Here is a 19,065-nt window from a genome sequence, read left to right as displayed (position 1 = left end):
ACTATCTCTGGACTTAAACGTGCGATATATCCAACCACATGTTTGAAAAGCCTTACCAACTTTCAACTGGATATGCTCATCGAACTTTCCATTGTCTTGGAGGTCTATACCTAAATCCTTCATGGATTTAGGTGTATTGGGAGGGATGGGGCGAAAAAAATCCCAATGACGGGGATAATGATTACTCTCATTCTCTCAAAGTTAAGCGGGTCCGTGCCAAGAAGACACAACAAATTACCTGCTCGTTTTGTTAATTTTGCTTGGTCTAGCACAATTTCCGCTAGAAGTTGGCCATTTTGGGTATGAAAATATTGACCCTAAAAACGCATCGTATTCTGGACAACGTAACAACGTACCCCAAAACTGCAATATGCTTTGTTTGTTACGCATGTTTTCACTGTAGTGTTGGTAAGATTTTGAAGACAATTTTATCGTTAATTAGGCCCAAAAATATATTTTCCTAATTTGGGCGCCAACGTAAATTGTTCAGAAGGATAGAAGAGATACTTCCCGAAAGAGGTGATTCGATAAGTACACGTATCAGTAAATGCCATTAACACCCGACCCGTAATTCCCGAGAGCGAATGAGATAGTGCAGACAAAAACGCAATAGAAAGCCTCCAAACAGTGATTGGCAGTGTCTAATGAATGATTATGACGACACCCACTTTCGAGGAATTTGCCATGTTGTTGAAATGAGTGAACCAATGATACGAAGAAAGGGCAACCCAAACGTGCCCACGTTCCATTACCAATCAAATGGGGAAACAGTTATTACTCGCCTAGGCGAATTTACTGCATTATGACCGTTCGGCCCGGTCTGGTTCGTTCAATTGAGCTTTGAGGGGAGCCTCAACTAGTCCAGCTTTGATGCATGATGAGAGCTCAATTAAAATCTCATCAGTCATTATATGGCACATAGGAACGATAATGAGTGGAGTTCGCCGAAGTTGTCTCTCTCTCTGTTTCTCTCTTGTTGTCAATAACTGCATTGGGAACAGCTTTGGAACTTCTGAAATTGGACCCACGCGGTCCTAAGGCTGCTCAAAGTTTGCTCATATTCTTTTCCAAACAAGCAGGGACAACTTAAAGGGGCTTGAAAGTGACAGAATTCTGCACCCGTTCCCGAGACTTAATGAATTATGAATGTGAGAGACACATTCGATTGGCATGCATTTTGCATGACGGCCATTCGCCGGCTACGCTGCAAAATCCAAGGAGCGAATAATGCAAATTCTGCGAATCTGGTCTCGCTGCTCCCCGCCAAATGGAGGCCATTCACGAGGATCCGCCGTCAACCACGAACTGGTCACGACAACAATTTTGGGGTGGTTTGTCTCACGGAGGGTCTAATTGAGATCGAGTTCAGAAATATAGATTGCGTTGTCCAAATGTGCCTATGTATGTTTATGGAGTGTACAGAATGAGAAGGGACCTGATGGGATCGCTTTGGTGGAGAGCCTATGATTGGATGACGGACCAGAAAAATAAGGAAAGGAATTGTGAGGGGAAGAGAACGCTTGTCGCGGGTTCCTTAATTATTGTCCTTATTGGATTGAAACGGAACTGGACTCCTACACCTTGAGAAAATGTTATCAAGAGACCTTGCCTTTCGGTGCAAGTCAAGCACAGGGTTGGGTGTACTTTGAAGTATACAAATGGCTTAAATCCAATTATCATTCTTCATATTTACTGTTGAAGTTTGAAATATTTTCCGCGGGCCGATGGAACATTTATTGGTCTGAAGATGAGCAGGGTACGTAGATCGCGTAATTTTTGCTGAAAATTTCAATCTCTCAAGTTTTGCCGGATATCCAATCAAAAGAAGCCTATTTTCTTTGATGTCTTTTGAGATAGCGCGTTTTCACCCAATCACAATTTCATCATTGATTTAACTTTCTTTTGGAACATTTACTCATTTCTTCAGCGTTTTGGATAAGCCGTCAAATGAATAATGAATATAAAATAGGACTTCAGAGTTTGAAGTGTTTCGAAAAATTCGGTCCAAATTGACGTGAAATTCTAGACATCATTAGTAGCGTTGTTTAGAAGTTTCATTTTGAGAATGTTAGAAAAGAATATATATAAATTGGGCATATTGCGGTTTAACGATTATTGCTTTGCCTCGGATCGTTTTTCTTGCTCTTGGGCCCCAAAATTGACTAATCGAAGACAGGACGATCAAACTTTGATTTCTTTTTTTCCCCACCTAACCCTGTAAAAAAGACAATAAAGCAGTGTCCCATGTTTTCAATTGCTCACTCTTGACCCTTGTTGTAATTATGGGTTCCATATTTAATCCACAGGATAACCAAGTCCGCGAGCGCCAAAAGCTCGATTCTCAAAGCAAGGTACGAGCCCCAAGCGTGAACAATGAAGGCCAAAAGAAGGTCTTTAAGTCGAAGAGTTTGATGAAGAACGAAGATCTCGTGTCGCAATATGAGGAGCTCAAAAAGCGTGGTACCCTGGACAAGTACATCAAGAAGAAGAACAAACAAAACATGACGAAAGATCGTCGCAAATTCAGTATGGCAACGTAGTGCGAAAACGAATAAAGAAACATGATTATGATGATTGCTCACACTCCCAATTGGTCACTTTTCTTGAACCTCTAAGCCAAATGCGTGTTTCGCTGAAACAAAACCGATGAGTGTGCAATGTTCAGGATGGTTTATATTTTCTCTGAAAGAGCGTTGGTAGGCACGTGGAAATAAGACCTTAATCATCTGATATCACAAAATTGGCCCTCAATGCTGAATAAGGCCAATTAAAATAGAAGGGGACAGAGAGAAAGAAGGAACGATGTGTGTAAAGTTCATCATATCCACTAGAATAACGTCGTGTGCCTAAAACGTGGATACGGTTCGTGAAGAAATGATTGGCAACCAAACGGAGCATCGAATCTGAATTGGTCCCCGCCACGGTGGTTGGTTACTTGAAGGCAAGTTGGATTTGAGATCTCATTTGAGGGGTGCTTCGTTATGAGACTGAGACGATTCCAACCATCGCGGGACAGTCTCTGAGATCAACGGAGAGGTAAGCGTATGCCGATATGTAATGAGATTGAGGATCATCGCTTGGTGCACAAGTCCAATGGAACATCGTCTGGAATGAAAGTGTGGATCAGCATCTGATTCCAAAAATGGGGCGGTCGTTGCGACTGCGACTGCTATTGCCGAAGTAGTTGCAATGCGATCAAGTGATCTTTACCTGTAGAACTAACATCGATGGGTCTCTCTGGTGTGGCAACCCGGGGAGCACCCCGATATTGAGGGGTGGACCAACTATTGCCACTGCCCAGAACACGGTCTCCGCCCATCATGGATCCGTGCATCGTCTTGGGGGTTGAGATCAAATGTGAGGGTAATGGAGATGCCTGACTGGTTGGATTGCCCATGCCCAGGTTAGCCACCGAGGACGTGACCACGGGGGGAGTCCAAAGCCCGCTCACAGCCGCCAGCTGAGATGCGGCCAGAGAGGACACGGCATTATTGGCTAACATCTGCTGGTGAAACAGGGGATTCATCATCGACCCCAATGAGTACGGAACGCGTAGGTTCGAGTTGGCGTGGTTCAGGCCCAGCCTCGGGTCTGCCGCTACTCCGGCCAAGTGAGCCACGTACGGATCAATGTACGGAACCTCGGCGCCAGAACGTGCGGCATAGGTCGATAATTGCACATTGGGGGGAGATCGCGTTCTGACAGGCGAGGCTCGCATCCCACTCATCACAGAAGAGGCTGGCGTTGGGGACCTCGAAGAATTGCTCTCCATGTCCATGTCTCGCTTGATGTCACTCACGCGAGCGGGACTGGCCGGAATTGGCCGTGGTCGTACGAGACGGTTCTCTTGGTCACCTTTATTCATGATCGAATCAATACTGAAACTATTGGATTTTCCCACCGGAGCACGGGGCGGAGACGCGGCCAAGGCCGGCAGGTTGAAAGGTGAGCCGGATGACGCTCGAGGGGACTGACAGGCATTGCGAATGGGAACATGTGGCGAACTAGTCCCGTCGCTACTGCCGGCACTTCCCCTCGAGTCTGTGCTCAGTCTATGCTTCTTGGCCGGGGAGCTGCCATTCTTGCCCACGTCGAAACTGTGATGGAGAAGCCTCTTCCTGGGAGAAATGAAACTCGGCTCTCGAGGATCCAACCCGGGAGACATGGAATGGGACACTGACATGTTGGGGAGCGATCGATTAAGTAAGCCCGATCCGGGGTTGCCGCTAATTTCCATCTTGATTCGATGCATGTCCGGCATGACATGACTGGAGCTGATGATGGATTGGGGTCCCACCTCTGACTTGATTCGGGCCGGAATGGCTGTGATTGGCATCATCTTCTGACTGCCCGGCAGGTACGGGGACATGTGGGGAACCTTGCCCAAAGACCCTCGGTGTTGTTCAGCCTTCATCTTATTGGGACCTGAATTCCTCGAGCCTCCGCCGGTTTGCGAGGGCAAAGGCATGGTGGCTGCCGTGCAGGTCTCGGTGACTGGACACAACTCGCTTTTGACTCGCGTCACGCCCGTCGTTGGATGAGTACTAATGAGGTTTGGACCATTGCCCACATGGGTATTGGTGTTCATCCGCTTGGAGGGGGGATGCGTTGGTCTTGGGTTGTTGTCTAATTTCGTGCCATCCCAAGATTGAATCTGAAAGATGGGCTTCTTCTTGGGCAGCGAGTTAATCTTTGACACAAATGACTCGAGCCTCGAGGCCTGCTTGATGCGATCCATTTCGTAGGGTCGTCGTTTGACTCGGCTTATCACAGCTTGAGTCTCCATCTTCATCAGAAGATTCCCAATGACGATGGGCTGGTAAGGTCGTCGGTGCTTCTTCCGCAGATGCTTGAACTTTCTCATGATCGAGTGCACTGCAGGAGGGGGTTTCATGACGAAACTCAGATCTCTCCGAACGTCTCCTGGCAATTTGGCCAGGTCCAATCGGAGTGGATCACTTTTGGCTCGATGAAGCATGGCGGCTGAGGTGTGCCATGGCGAAGGTATCGACGCTGCATCAACGGTACTGGTGGTATCTGCAAGCAAGGTACAAGGTCACACAAATGGATATTGGGATAATAATCAGTACACAGTTAATGTGCCGGGAGCTCAATTGGTCACTTGCTAGGCTAGTGTCTAGCTTTTGTGCATTCAATCAATTAATTCAGCATTGCGCCATTTTTGTGATGAATTGCGCACTCGCTCAAAGCGTGCCTAGGCTTTCATGTTGAAATTGATGGCTGGTTCTTGCTGTTTACTGTTTCGCAAAGCCAATTGCCATGCATCAGAAGTATATTGATTGGCCTTTCTCCAATGGGCTTGATACGGAAAGAGAAAAAAAGAGGAAAACGGGTGCCGTTTAAACACCATTCATTTTGTGCCATGATATTAACGCACCATTACGAGAGACATTCGTAGTTCAGACATAGTGTGTACTGTGAACATACACACACACACATATATATATATATATATACACACACACAAATACGAGAGGAGACCATGGCCGGAATGAACGCTCGATTGAAAATTCCCAAGTTTGATCATGAAGCGGAAAGCCCACCAATCCGTGACTTCGGGGGTGCTTCGGTTAAAAAGATCATCATCCTTGGAGAAGTACGCTCTTCTCTACCGCAGAAAGAGCACCAATAGTAGTGGTAATAGTAGTACTAGTAGTACTAGTGGTACGTAGTAGTAGCAGTAGTAGTGTAAGTAGTTGATGTCTGTGGTGGTGCCATTCCGCTCGTGGTGTCTTACTAGCCACTGAATCTGGAGCTCAGCTGCCAAAAAAATCGTCCAGATTAATTCTACCATGGGCTCACGACCAAAATCCCAAGCCACCAACAGGTGCACTTGTGTGATTAGGAAGAAAACCACGATCATAATAACCATGGTAATCGTAGTATTGTCCAAAGTCATCCCATAAAACGATCTTGATTCGCTTCTTCCCACTTTGGTATTTCAATAAATTACACTTGGCCAGCTAGCTCTCCATCACCTTTGATTGAATTCAAGGATTGGAGAGACGACTGATTCCAGGGACGCAAAAAGTATCGATCTGATTGAATCTCAAAGTGTCGAAAGAGATCTCATCGACAACCCCTCAGAAGGCTGGTAAAAGCGACAAAGTTGCGATATCAGATCAAATCTGGAGCGGGCTCAAGAACAGCTCCAACAATTGGAGTGACCAAGACAATACCAATGGTTGATGGTTCGTTGCTGTTGGTTGGATCTCTTTGAAGTTGACGTATGTATTGAGATCCAACACCGCCAACAATCGTCAAGGGAGAGAGAATTGGATGGGAATTTCGATCCACTCCCTTAAGCATGCAGAACGAAAATCCGAGAGTGACAATGACTCTTCATAATCTACCGTGAACAGAGCGAGTGGTTGATGTTCAACGCTTGTGGAGCTGCCTGCCATTTTCAATATTTTCCCCTTCAAAGACCATCAAGAACGATCTTCGACTCGTTGACTTTTTTCAAGTATGAAGTCATTTTTCAAGCATTAACTCATCGGAGGAGACAAATGTTAGAGGAGGGACTTAAGCTTGGATTTAGATTTTTTCTTCGTCTCTTTCAAAATACCCGCTTGCAGTACTCGATGCAGTAGGCCTAGGCCACATCTTTGACTTTGCTCTTGATCGTCGAGCTTTGTTTGAAGCTCTTCGCGTTGCCACAATGACAATTTTATGCTCGATTTGCTAATTTGACTAGATAGCTTACAGACACCGGATACTTTATGGCGACAAAACCATCAACAGCAAACCAGCCCTGACGGCAATGTAATCAAAAATCATATCCATAGCCATAAAAACAGGCCCCCGTCACAACATGTGTTCCTGTTCAGGAACAAATTGGTCAGACTCGGCGAGTCGGTAATTTGAGTGGGAATCATTATAGATTTCTTGCCTCCTTCTTGCCGTTTTCGTGGTTGTGGTCGACGAAATGGCACGTTCTGTCGACAATACAGCCCAAATGGTTGATATCGAGCTTGATTGAGCTAAGAGCTCCTTCTGAGAACCATTTGATTCCAATCAACGCTGGTCAGTTCACCCTAAATTCTCAAATCACTCCGAAACCCGATCCCAATCTCGGCATTTGAGATCGACACAAAAAGCTTCACACTCGGCATATTTCCTCGGATTCAATTGCTGCTGGAAATCGGGTGCATTGATATGAATGGTGGTAATCAGGGCCGGCACAAGCTTCTTGCTGGCTTGGGTGGGTTGTTGACCACAAACCACCAAAACCGGGCCCCCGTCCATCCATTATTACTTCCATTATTATTACTATTATCATCATGATCATCCATCCAGCACCTATCTCTCCATTCTGGCAGCACCCTATTTTAGATCTCAACCCACGAATGGGAAAGAGGCAGATCTGCTCCGCCTTCAGCCAGGCAGCTCGTTCAGAAACCGCTCAAAATCTCACACAACCCAAGCTCATTTATTTCTGAGAGCATGCCACAGAGAACGAGACAAAAGCTTGGGCTTGAATTCTTAAGTGAGTCCTAAAAGCCTTTACCTTACCCACAGACTCGCCCCTACCTCTGAACCAGGAACCAGCCACACTGGAAGTGTCCATGAATGGCTCAGAGAACCGATTTCCCATCGAGAGCCTCTTCCTAGTTCCAAGTTCGGTTCCAAGCAAGATTCAGCGAGTGGAAAATGAGCCAAGTTGGCATCATTTTCCCAGAGTCAGGAATTTGAGCGACCAAAGCTACATAGCTCCATGGCCTCCGGTCATTCATCGTCATTCATAAGTTTTACAAGGCAAAAAAAAACTGGTGTGGCTGGTGTGCCTAGTAATCGAAGTAGTAGAAGAAGTAGTGGTGGTAGGTTCGAGTATCATGAGTTTAGCTTAGGTGCTGGGTTTAGCTGCAGATAAGAGCTCGTCGGGTGAGCAAGACCGGGATTTTTGTGTTTGGTGGCCAGTGAGTCAAGAGTCTGCTTGGTTCGTTCTCTGTAGGTTCCTGTATGAATCTCGTCGTGGTCGTTCGACTCCAGCTCTCTTGGTTTATAGCGTGGTGTGTGCTCTAGGCACGCGCCAAGCAAACCACCTAAGCTAATGCTATCACCAAAATCAGGGGAAGCAACTTCTTCTTGGTCTTCCAAAACCTCATGGATGGCAAAAGAAAAAGGAGAGAGAAAGAGAGAGAGAGAGAGGAGAGAAAAGTGACTCGTTACAAGTGGTGTCGATAGAACTAGACCAGCCAAGAGCCCTCATGGACTTCTTGTATGGATCCAAGTTCGATCTTGGTGGGTGCTCGTGTCACCACTAGGGGGTCAGACAAGCCAATGTGGCATTTTCTTGCGCTACTACTATTACTGCACTGACTTTGATCTGGCGGGAAGATGAGATGAGTGGTGCCAAATGGTGTAGCTTTCATGAATATCCATCCGGCGAATGGCATCATAAATGTCCAAGAAGTCTGTGAAGGACTCCCAAATCTCTGTCTTCATCAACAGAAGTGAGCCGGAGCCCGGGTTATCACCTGCCAGGTAAGAACTCGTGAATGACGATTGAAACATGGGCTTATGGCACCGATGAAGCTCAAAATCACAACACACCATCCAACCTGGTTGGAATTTCCACGGAGGTGAACCAATTTAGGGCTTGAGCGTTGTTGCTCTCAATGACTTCAAAAGAAGGCACTCTTTGGATTCTTTTTTTAGCCAGCAACCCATTGATGTTTAGTCATGGATAAGAGCTATTTTTGACTTTGCTGGCGCCAGTCTAGAAGTCTGTACACTTTTGTTTATCTAACTGACAATTTTTCATTTCACCACAACGAGAGAGAGAGAGAGAAAGATAGAAAGAGAGACAGAGAGAGTGAGAGAGACCGACCGACCGACCGACAAACTGAACAAGCCTGAATTGAGAGAGATCGGAGGGCAGAAGAAGCTCCTCGAAAACCACATTGTACACAATCTTGAGGCACAAGTTTGGGATTGTGATCATGATCTCGGTGCAAACTGGAGCTGTGATTTTGGGAAGAAAAAAAAAGGAGCAGTCTTTCATAGACCCCGAATCATATCACGACTTCTCGAGAATTAGGATGTCGTTAAACCCCAAAGGAAGTTGAAATCTTCTCATTTTAAACCTCAACCTCAAGATGGCATTGTTTGCTTACTCCATATTGTGAACTCGGTCAGCAGAATGGGGAGGCGAAAGAAGAGAAGAGAGAAAACATTCAGCACACACAAAAAAGAATCCTGATAATGAATGGGCATTGATCAAAAGCTAACGGACGCGAGTCGCCAACGTCACTTAAGATACAACGGAATCACAAACAAATGAAAATTCCTGAATGCACTCCACATTGCAACAAACTACTCCTTCAATTCCCGCTGTTTATCTCTCTCTCTCTCCGTACGTAGGTACACAGAGACTAACTGGATTTGGTGATCTTGATCCATACACATGTATGTGTGCACAGTTGTTGTTGTTCCTCTTGTCCCAGATACTCACCACTCAATGCAGATCCATTCTCCGACTTGACTAGGGTGGAGGACGGGATGGGCGTGGTAGTAGTAGGAGGCAAACTACTGGGAGGATTGGATCCACCGACGGATGCACTGGTTGGAGGCCAAAACACTTTCTTCGTGACGGGTGCCCACATTTCACTTTGATCGCCATTGGATCGATGAGACAACTCTAACAGGCACCGACCATCTAGAAACAAAGAGACAAGGAGAGTTTGATTTAGTGCACAACAATGGCTTCATTTTCCGTCCGTTCGTCCGTCCGTCCGTCCTAGTTGTGCGAAAAAGGTCTTTGGACATGGATTGAACCTTCTATATGACACATTTGGCTAAATTATTGTAGAGGTCTTGCCTTGTAGGGGAATGTTGGTGAGAATGAATGAATGCCCAATCGCAAGGGAGAAAGAGTTCAAATTTTCACCTTCCGCCCCAAGAGACTGGTTTACCCCCCCCCCGAAAACTTTTCGCAGACCCTGTCAATCTCTTGATCGTCTTTCTCGCACTACTTTGGAACTTTTAGAAAGGGGAGAAAGAGAAGGAGGAGGAGGAGAGCCTCTTTTCAAGCCCCTCGGAATAAAATAGACTTATTTGTGCAAGTTAGGAGAGCCTTCGTTCTTTCTCGACAGAGTCTGAGAAGTTTGCAGGAGAACAAGAAGCAGGAGAGGCTGAACCGTCGTGAGAAAATCAATGACGCCATGGGAAAAACAAATCCGCAACTACATTTACAATGCTTCTTCTTGTTATTGACGCTCCCATAAAACATGCCGGTGAACCATAATTCATATCAACTCTGATCACGCATTGAAGGAACACTGATCAATTTGATCAAGGCCGAATTGAAGTCATGAACATTTACAGGTCCGAGTTTGGAAAAAAGGTAATGAATATCTACTGAAGGTTTATATTGGAGAGGAACGGGGAGAAATACCTTGATATTGAGCAAACTATCAGCCGTACGAAGAAGAACAAGAAGTAGGAGGAGAAGAAGAAACCTTTCGACAAGTCAAAGGCCAAGGGAAAAAGTCATGGGTGCTCTTTGAAGTTGCTACCCAACCAGACGAGGAATCTGACGATCGAGGGAAAATGAGCCAGTTTCAACCCACGATACAATTAGGATGGGAAAATATAAATTGGTGGCGCCTGGGAATATTCCTACACCCAGTTCCTACAACGCTAATGGGCTATGACATGAGCGCTCAATTGAACTCTACCTCAATCTATACGATGCGGTTTTACTGACTGATTTAAAACCATGGATTTCAACGGAGCCTCGTGGAGTGGACGAAATTATGCAAAATGCAATCTCGTGAACAAAATTATCTTGAAAAATCGAGGGCACAGGGGTGAAACCGTTGAAGCGCAAAGGGGAGAGATACACACATTATGGACAAAGCATTCCTGGACCCGGAAACAAAGGCCTTTCTTTAGTCTAAAGATTAGCCAACAACATCCCATGCTTGCCCTAACGTGGAGGTAACATGGGCAAGACTAGGTCTAGCACCATTATGGCCATGATATGTCCGTGCTTTAATGTGTCTTAAGTTGCAATCCAATCGTTTGACGTCAGCAAATTCAGCTTTAGATACAAGATTCGAATTGCACCTTGTGCACATTCTGAGACGAAGTGATCAGCTTGGAATAAAGGCAGGTGATCGATTGGAAAAAGAACTCACAGGCGATACCGATTTTTCCATGGTATTTAAAGAACCCCTTGGAAAGGCCAATTTTGTTAAAGGCTACCAAATAACCTTTTTGAATGAATGTCGAAATTGGAAAGGAACAAGGGTGTCATCAAGGGAACACAGGGCCATCCTGACTATCGGCTGTTAATTCAAATGCCATTAATAATATAGCATGTCCTCGTGGCGTTCAAAAAAAGAGCGAGAGAGAGAGAACGAACGCAACAAGAGGTTGTTTGAGCACTTACCTTTGTAGAATTTTAATCGACCTCCCCCCGGTGCGTAAGAGGATGTATTATTATTTTGCACTTTCTTATTGTTATCCCCGTCTTGTCTGCTACTTCCTTTCTGTCTGTCCTCTTCATTCTCTTTGTCACTTCGTTCATCAATTGTCAATGATGGCGAAACGAGCGAGGATGGTGAACCCCGATCCTCCTCCTCTTTAACGACAACATGCGATGATATCGACGAGGAAATTTTGGTGGAAACAGTTTTCAGATGAGCACCCACTAAAACTCCGTCTTGAGAGGTGATCGAGCTTGTTTTTGTCGAAGAAATGGCTGCTGCCAAGGCACTAGTGGCACTACAACTACTCATTGTGGTCATGGACGATGAGACTCTTTTCCCATTGAGCAAAATATGATCGCGACCAGGTGACCCTAAGGGTGAAGAGGCGAGTTGACTCAGTGGGAAGGGCGATGAAGGCTCTCCCAGGGACGATAGCTTTGGGGGTGTTTGTTGTTGTTGTTGTTGAAGGCGGACAGCCGCTTCGGCTTGAGCCAGTCGAGAGAGCAGCTGTCTCGGGTTGGGAGGACTCTGTGGGCCAGATTTCGCCAGGCCATTACCCCCTCCACCCTGGCCCCCTCCACCCCCATCATCGCGACTGGTGGCAGTGCTGGAGCTCATGACTTTAAAAGAATCATCATGCTGTTGGCGGTCTGATCCTTGTCCTGAAAGAATGGGCATAGAGTGCGCACAGACAAGGAGTTTGGAGACATGGACTGTGAGGTGGGCGGACTGGGGTTCGAACCGGAGGACCCTCGAGTGTTGAGCATAACAAGCTACTTCATCGTTTCTAATTGACGTAGTAGGTGACAATTGGAGGCTGGTTTCTCGGACATGCTAGCCAGATCGCTTCAATGTTAGAGTAGAACCTTTGGGGATGAAATGCGAGAAACCGATTGGAGAGCGGTGCCACCGCAATTTTGCTTCACTGATCAAGGATGGAGATTTATCGCTGGAAGAATCGCTTGCACACTTCTTGTCTCGAAGTGCTTGGCTGAGCAGCGATTTGGTGAGGCACCCACCACTAAGACCACGACACTCTGGATGATGACAATGCTCCCCGCTTGACTTTCTTATGGCGAGTGTTCACTCCGTGACACGGCATCAAAGGCTTGTTCCAAGATTTCTTCGACCATCACCAGCAGCACTTGGTTCTTTACTCTGGAAGATGGTCCGAGCGACACTGATGAAGATCGGTGGCTTGTTTTTTTTTTCTTCTCCTTCTTCTTCTTGTTCTTGTTCTTCTCCTTCAGCTTCCAGAAGAGTGCTTTGAGGACTTGTGGACTCGTGCCTCACACACTCACATAACCACGACTCTCAGTAGTGGTGATTTTCCACCATCCCAAGCAAAAATCTTGTGCTCTGCTTAACCTGAGCGGTGCCTCTTTCCAAGACTGAAGTGAGTGGCTACTAGAACACACCACCACCTGAAAACAACTAGCTTCTTCACTCTTTCACTGACTTGGACGTCTTTTGGACGTCTTTTTCTTGCGGTTGGTTGTGGTCTTGGGGCTCACTCGGAACCGAACCGAACTACCGATTCCAGAGAGTCTTCAGTTCACGTAATAATGGTTCACAACACTCATTGGGTTGTTCTCTCACCCTCTCTCTGGAGCGGATAGTAGTCTCATGAAGTTACCCAAAGGTGAACCGATATGCGACTGCTGTTCTCGAATTGGTGGTGTGCTCTGCGCTCGGATTCGCAGCGATATTGGTGGTGGTGGTGGTGGTGGTTATGGTGCGAGTGTTGTTATTCCATTCGGTCTCAGCCGGCTTTGGGAATCCGAGGAGCGTGGTGGGTTCGGCCAACAACACGTCTCCTCGTTCGAGCAGTACGGGCGCTCACTCACTTTGTGACCCTCAAAAGGAGGAACGGGAGGAACTCAACTTCGACGGAGGGTGGTGGTGATCCATCCATCGAGCAACTGAAGAATTTTGGGAAGCAGCTGCACTCATTTTACGTTCTTTCCTTCGTTCCCTCGCTCGATCGTTCCTCCTACTTGGTACAGTTCTCTCTCTTTCTCCTCTCTCACTCTCACTCTGTCTCTTTCGACTCGATCCAGTTGAAGTAGGCATGACAGAACTGCTGGTTCGCTCGTTCGCTCGTTCGTTCGTTCGTTCGTTGGTTCGTTCGCCAACTACTTACTCCATGCTTTGAAGCACAATACGAGGAGCAAGTAAGAATTCAACGGCCGTTTTTCAAAGAAACGGAGAGGAGAAAGAAATGCTAAAATCGCCTGGCGACCGTTGATGATCGAGTTAGAATTGTGTGAAGGAGAAGCAACTACGTACGAGATGGACAGCCGAGTACAGTAGTTAACGCAGTGGCAGTAGTAGTAGCGCTTCTGCTACAGATGCTTGATGACTTTGCGCAGGATGCTTGCGAGGACTGAGGAAATAGGTACTCCTAGGTTGGATGATTCTTCCAAGAAGAATGGTTGCTCGAGCGCCCACTTGGGTTGAAATGGTCGATCGGATCGAGGATCCAGTAAGCCCTGGGTGCCGTGGGTGTCTTTAGTACCACAATTGGTAGCTTTGGTCGACATCGTCGCCGTCGTCACCGTCGTGGTGGTGGTGGTGGTGGTGGTGGTGGTTGGAGAAGCACCTCTCCTCAACTAGCCCATGTCATGATGATCTGAGCTGAGGTGTCTCTCACAACCAAGAGAATCTTCCCAGCGAGTTCGCTTTCTTCCCAAGATCAGCGGACAAGGGAACAAAACCACTCGCCAAGAGGCCAAATGAAATGGCCGCAAGCAACTTATCACTGAATAGACGTACCAGCGGTACCTACTACTACCTAGTCCCTACCCTCCTAGAGTGGGCACCTTAACTCTTATGGTGTACGTACCTCAAAGGTGCATGAACCCCGAGTGGCTTTGGAGGTTCAGAGCACGGACAGCTTGCTGGCTTCTTGGGTGGATTTCTGAAGAATATTTGATAGCCATGGTTTCAAGAGGGATGATGGTTGGTTCTCGCTCGTCAAAAGATTTAGATAGCTAAGGGTGGTGAGCTCTTGAGAAAAACAACTTACCAACTGGGAAAATTCTCCAAGAAAAGTACATGGATGGATGTGAACGGCCCGAAAGACATCAATAGAGCTGGCAATTAGAGATTTCTCACGGAAAGATTTTTGGTTACCGATCAAAGCTACGGGAAAAAATCGAAGGGAACTTGTGGTTTATTATGCATGTCGCTTGGGAAGATTTCCCGAAATCTTTCTTTTCACATAGATCTTCAAATTGGATCTCAGATTGTATGTAGGCTTTAGTGCAACTTTCACAAGGTGCAGTCGGAGAGAACCACACTTTTCAATCAATCCCTTAAATTACCAATGCTAATACCTCTGCCATTCTTGTACAATGTCATGCTGGAGAAAAAGTTCTCATCAGAGCAGGCAGTGGGAGAGCCCAGAAAATGACGGTTGGAGATTTTTCCTGAATCCAAAGTTCGTTAGAACTCGAAGGGGAACACATTACCCCAGCTCCCTTCACTCAGCTCCAGGTCATCCCTAGCTCGGCTCCAGACTGAAGAGTGCAGACCTGCTTTTGGAAGCTGGAAGGAACCCCTCTCGCCCTTCTATTCCTCTCCCCACTTTGACTGTGGATCTCTCCACAATCCACAGCAGTAACCGTATCAAGTACTTCCCTAGCGATGGCGCCTTCCAAAGCCCCGACGGTTCAGCCCGACGACGACGACGAGGATTCTAGCCGAACAAGAGGAGCGCGTGCCGCGTTCCCCTGGCCCCGGCGTCGCTGGGAGTTCCTCGAGATTTTAACGGAAAACGGCGACAATCCAACGCAGACGTGGGAACCCGTGGGAAAACCGGAGAGACTAGCAAGATTTGAATTTTTTCTGACGCTCAACTGCCTTTTGGGTGGCAGAAAACGGCCTTCTGGAAGGGAAATTGAGGGACACAGCCGGAAAGGTTATTGTAGCATATTCTTGGGATAGTATATGTTGAATTAGAGTCGCTACTTGAGTTCGAGAACGGGCTTTTTAGTCACCACAGGACCTTTAAATCCCCTTCCCGCTTCCAGTCTTTTGTCAGATGGAAGGGCGAGGGGCTACGAGCCAGTTTCAAAACGGTGCCGCGCATTTTTTCAACCCTCGAACACAGGATGCCCGCTGAGGCTTGGGAGTCTGAAAGTTCGAATGGGAATCTGAAAATAGACCCAAGAGCAGCTGTTCTCAACGGCCAATGATCGGAACCAGGACGTCGAACGGGATGGAGCCCATCCAGGTGAGGAAGGCGGATGAGTGAAGCTGCTCAATACGAAATCCCAGGCAGGTGAGAGTTTTGGCTCGCGACCCCAGGGTTGGGGAGAGAGCCTCAATGAGGAACCAATTTAAAAAGGGGCTTTTGGGTGGAGACAGCTGGCTTTCGGACGGAGAATCAACTTGCGCCCCCTAAGAAAAAAGTTTTGCCTTTATGTAAATTGAATGGGTGGGAAGGAATCTGGAGTCGTGGAAGTCGCCCATTGATATTCATGATCTTCTGATATTTGGCTGCCAATGGCTCCATTTGGTTCTAGTGCTAGCTTACCTTCGCTTAATTGAAAATATAGTATAAAAGACTGTTTACTTCTAACTAAAAAAAGCGAAGGACAAAAATTATAACGAAAAAAAGAACTAATTGTGGATAGCTGATTTGGAAACGACAATGCAACATGATGATGGCCGTGATGAGCCAATCTCTTTGTCTTACCATGAGGAATTTTGTACCAATGAAGAATCCGACAATCGCTTGAGTGAATTGGCTGAGAACTCTTCGTTGTTCACCATCTCCAAATTCTCAACTCTCCAACCAGCCAACAATCTCCTTGGACAGGAAACAGCTGCTGGGGAGGAAGAACTGGCCAGCCATGGAGATTTGTTGGAATAATAGTAATAATGTCTCAAAATGGCAACTCGATTTTCGTCTGAGTGACTCCTTTCGCATTTGGAAAAAGGAACCATGGATGTTTATGACTCAACATTGGCAAGCCAAACCCGCTCTAATCATTTTCACGTTATAGTGGCAAGGATTTTCAAGATTGATTGGTTATGATGACACCGGCTCGACACTGCTGGTGATAAAGGATCGATAAGGATCCGTCTACCCATTCCACACCTTTGACATTCAATTCAAATCCCCAGAAATATTTCCATGTATCTACTGAACAATTACGTTTTATTTGACGCGACGACTGTCAAGGGGCTCCTTTAGACCTCGTGCCCACGGTCAGTTCCTGGAAGTTGAGGGTAACAAAAATTGCTCTTTCAATCCACGTTATGAATGGCTACATTTGAACAAACAGGATGTTACACAGGGTGTGACAGAACATGTTTAAACCCCCTCTTATTAAAATGATATTTATTCGGTAGTGTGGGAGACTAGGGTTTTCGAAGCATGACCGTTCAATCGCTACCATGTTGGGAAAAATGATGGACTATGGGAGAAACAACACCTTGTATTGTGGCGTGTCCCTGCTTCCTCTCCGAAAACCAAAGCCCGACATAGTGAACCAAAACAACCAAACGCTACCGAACATGTTCATTAAAGTTCCTGTTAAATTATGCTTACTTCTTACTGGAAACCTCTTACTGGACGCACAAAAATGACAGATCTTGCGGACAATCCTCTTTCCTTTGATTCAAAATGAATGAAGTGTGAGTTCATCTCGGTTGTAAACTCTTTGGAGTCCATTTAAATCCGGCAGATGTGAAACCGTTGGTGCTCAAATGTTTCTCTTTGAGAAGCCCCCTCGAAATTTTTGCCCATGTGCTTTTTTCCTCAGTCAATTTTCTTTGAGAGTTTAAAAGCTCTCACTGGGTCTGAGTGTGTCTACTAATGAATCAAATTGACGTCATGTTGGTTTTATTAAGTGCTAGGGTAGTGGGACGAGCCATCTAAACCGATGAAGGAATTCTTAACGTCCTTTTCCCCTTTCCAACCGAGCACAATAACACCAGAATCCCTATAGGCCATTTCAATGACTTAAAGGATGAATGATGTTTGCGATTTAAAAAAAAATGATGTTTTACGCATATTCTGGGCATGCACGTACACTATGTACACATGGAGAGTCGACATGTCCTGACGTTTGGAACGGTTAGGCAGTCTTGCGAGCGAGGTCGATATTTCCGTTAGAGCTCTCATCGAGAAAATTCACACGATGCCATCTGGAGGGAAACAACGGCCAATGGGAAGCAGGATCTGAACAGGGATAGACTTTTAACTCAATGGCATTCATCAATATTTTCCCCTGAGCTAGTTCGGGGATTTTGAGAGATGATCATTTGAAGCGAGAATGAAGGAAATGAAAAAAATCTAGGCTTATGAAAGATGACGTCTTTGATTTTTATTCCTTATTTATCCTTCTTCATGTAATTAGTTATCTAACCTATGAGACACATAGATTTGTAACAGCAAGAGAATTCTCGCCCTCTCAACGACCTCCGGCCAACTGATGTTTGTAGAATCTCGTACTTGTGAATGGAAGAGCACAAATTTCTCATAGAGATGACAACAACGGTTAGCCAAAGGATGAAGATTCTATCATGTTGTTTCTGTCGTCCTTTCTAAAGAGTTAGATGTGCCAATAACATCCCTTCCTGAGTTTGATTGAAATTGCTCTTTTTGCACTTGTAGTTAGTTTGTCTCAACTAGAGGAAAATTGTGGAAAATGATTAGTTTGCTTGAATTATTTACATAGATCTGACAACTTAATCAATTGAATCTCAAGAGCGTGCCTTCAATTGGGCACTCATTTAAGTTGCATTATCGAATGTGTGCGAAAAAAGGCGAAAAGTATAATTGAAAAAAAGTTATAACTGGACATTGAGTGTTAGCTCCGTCCCCAAAACACAACAGCCTCAAGAACTTAGAAGTATAGAGCCTATCCTATTCTAAAGTTTGAATTCTATCCTTGTTCCCTGTGTGGTGAAGGAACCGTTTTTCCCGTCCCCCATGGACTCCATCATGGCTTTTTGCCCTGAAGTGCTCAGTGCTCTCCTTATCGTTCGTACCCTCCAAGTCTGTCCATACTTTTCCATACATATTACAGCCTAGCACAGTACAGTAAGGATGGGGCGTTGAAATACGGTGCGGTGCGTACGTACACCATTCTGTACTCACTCTCTTTCTCTTTCAAACTCAGTCGGTTTCACTCCCATTGGACCAAGGGGGATATGTTGTTATGTGATAAAAGCTGGGAATTTCGTTCAAGTGCTCGCACTAACGGACATTTCAGGAAGTTGGCCTCAATGACATTAGTGAAGAAGGACAGCCTGAGGAGATGGTGAGGAGGGACAATGATTTAAAATCGACATTCATATGTGAAATATGTATGCGTGAGCACAGCAAACTGACCGATTTTTGTGGGAACAAGAACGAACGGAGGTTCTTCTTGGAGAAACTATAGATTTTTCTGTCACGTTGTAATGGGAAACGAAAGTGTCTTTCAGAACTCATGTATGAGTGTCTATTCCAAAGAGGTTTGTGTGTCCTTTCCAAGGAAAAAAATGATTCTCAAATGGAAAAGCGAACCCTGAATGCACGAAATTTTCCCACGAACTCACCGTTCGCCAACTCGGCATGATCTTACACTCGTAAGGTTAACACTGTCCA

At 45.8% G+C, this 19,065-nt stretch overlaps 2 protein-coding genes across 2 annotated transcripts in view; one reads left to right on the top strand and one right to left on the bottom strand.

The window, feature by feature from the left end:
• The window catches only part of LOC131890662 (uncharacterized), a gene marked incomplete in the record, with an annotated part of 8,776 nt that extends 6,193 nt beyond the window's left edge, over nt 1-2,583 (top strand). Inside the window, 1 exon segment of the mRNA XM_059240059.1 lies at nt 2,307-2,583. Coding sequence (XP_059096042.1) covers nt 2,307-2,540 — 234 coding nt within the window.
• A 70-nt stretch (nt 2,584-2,653) lies between these two features.
• LOC131890657 (protein hairless-like) lies at nt 2,654-13,519 on the bottom strand. The gene is made up of 4 exons (XM_059240052.1): nt 11,420-13,519; nt 9,479-9,682; nt 3,211-5,037; nt 2,654-3,105 (listed from the first exon to the last, which is right to left on the bottom strand). The coding sequence occupies exons 1-4, from the start codon at nt 12,135-12,137 to the stop codon at nt 3,071-3,073; spliced, it is 2,784 nt and encodes a 927-aa protein (XP_059096035.1). The 5' UTR covers nt 12,138-13,519; the 3' UTR covers nt 2,654-3,070.
• Nucleotides 13,520-19,065: the final 5,546 nt, after the last annotated feature.

Source organism: Tigriopus californicus, chromosome 11 (assembly GCF_007210705.1).
Source record: "Tigriopus californicus strain San Diego chromosome 11, Tcal_SD_v2.1, whole genome shotgun sequence".
Lineage (NCBI taxonomy): Eukaryota > Metazoa > Arthropoda > Copepoda > Harpacticoida > Harpacticidae > Tigriopus > Tigriopus californicus.
Note: the sequence above shows the minus strand (reverse complement) of the source record. Positions and strands in the feature narration are given on the sequence as shown.

Bases quoted from the DNA above. Each gene is read 5' to 3' on its own strand.
- LOC131890657 (XM_059240052.1), bottom strand. From the start codon at position 12,137: ATGCCCATTCTTTCAGGACAAGGATCAGACCGCCAACAGCATGATGAT. The intron at 9,683-11,419 runs GTAAGTGCTCAA...CTTTGTTTCTAG, and splicing joins TCGATTAAAATTCTACAAAG to ATGGTCGGTGCCTGTTAGAG. The intron at 3,106-3,210 runs GTAAAGATCACT...CTTTCATTCCAG, and splicing joins CATCGATGTTAGTTCTACAG to ACGATGTTCCATTGGACTTG.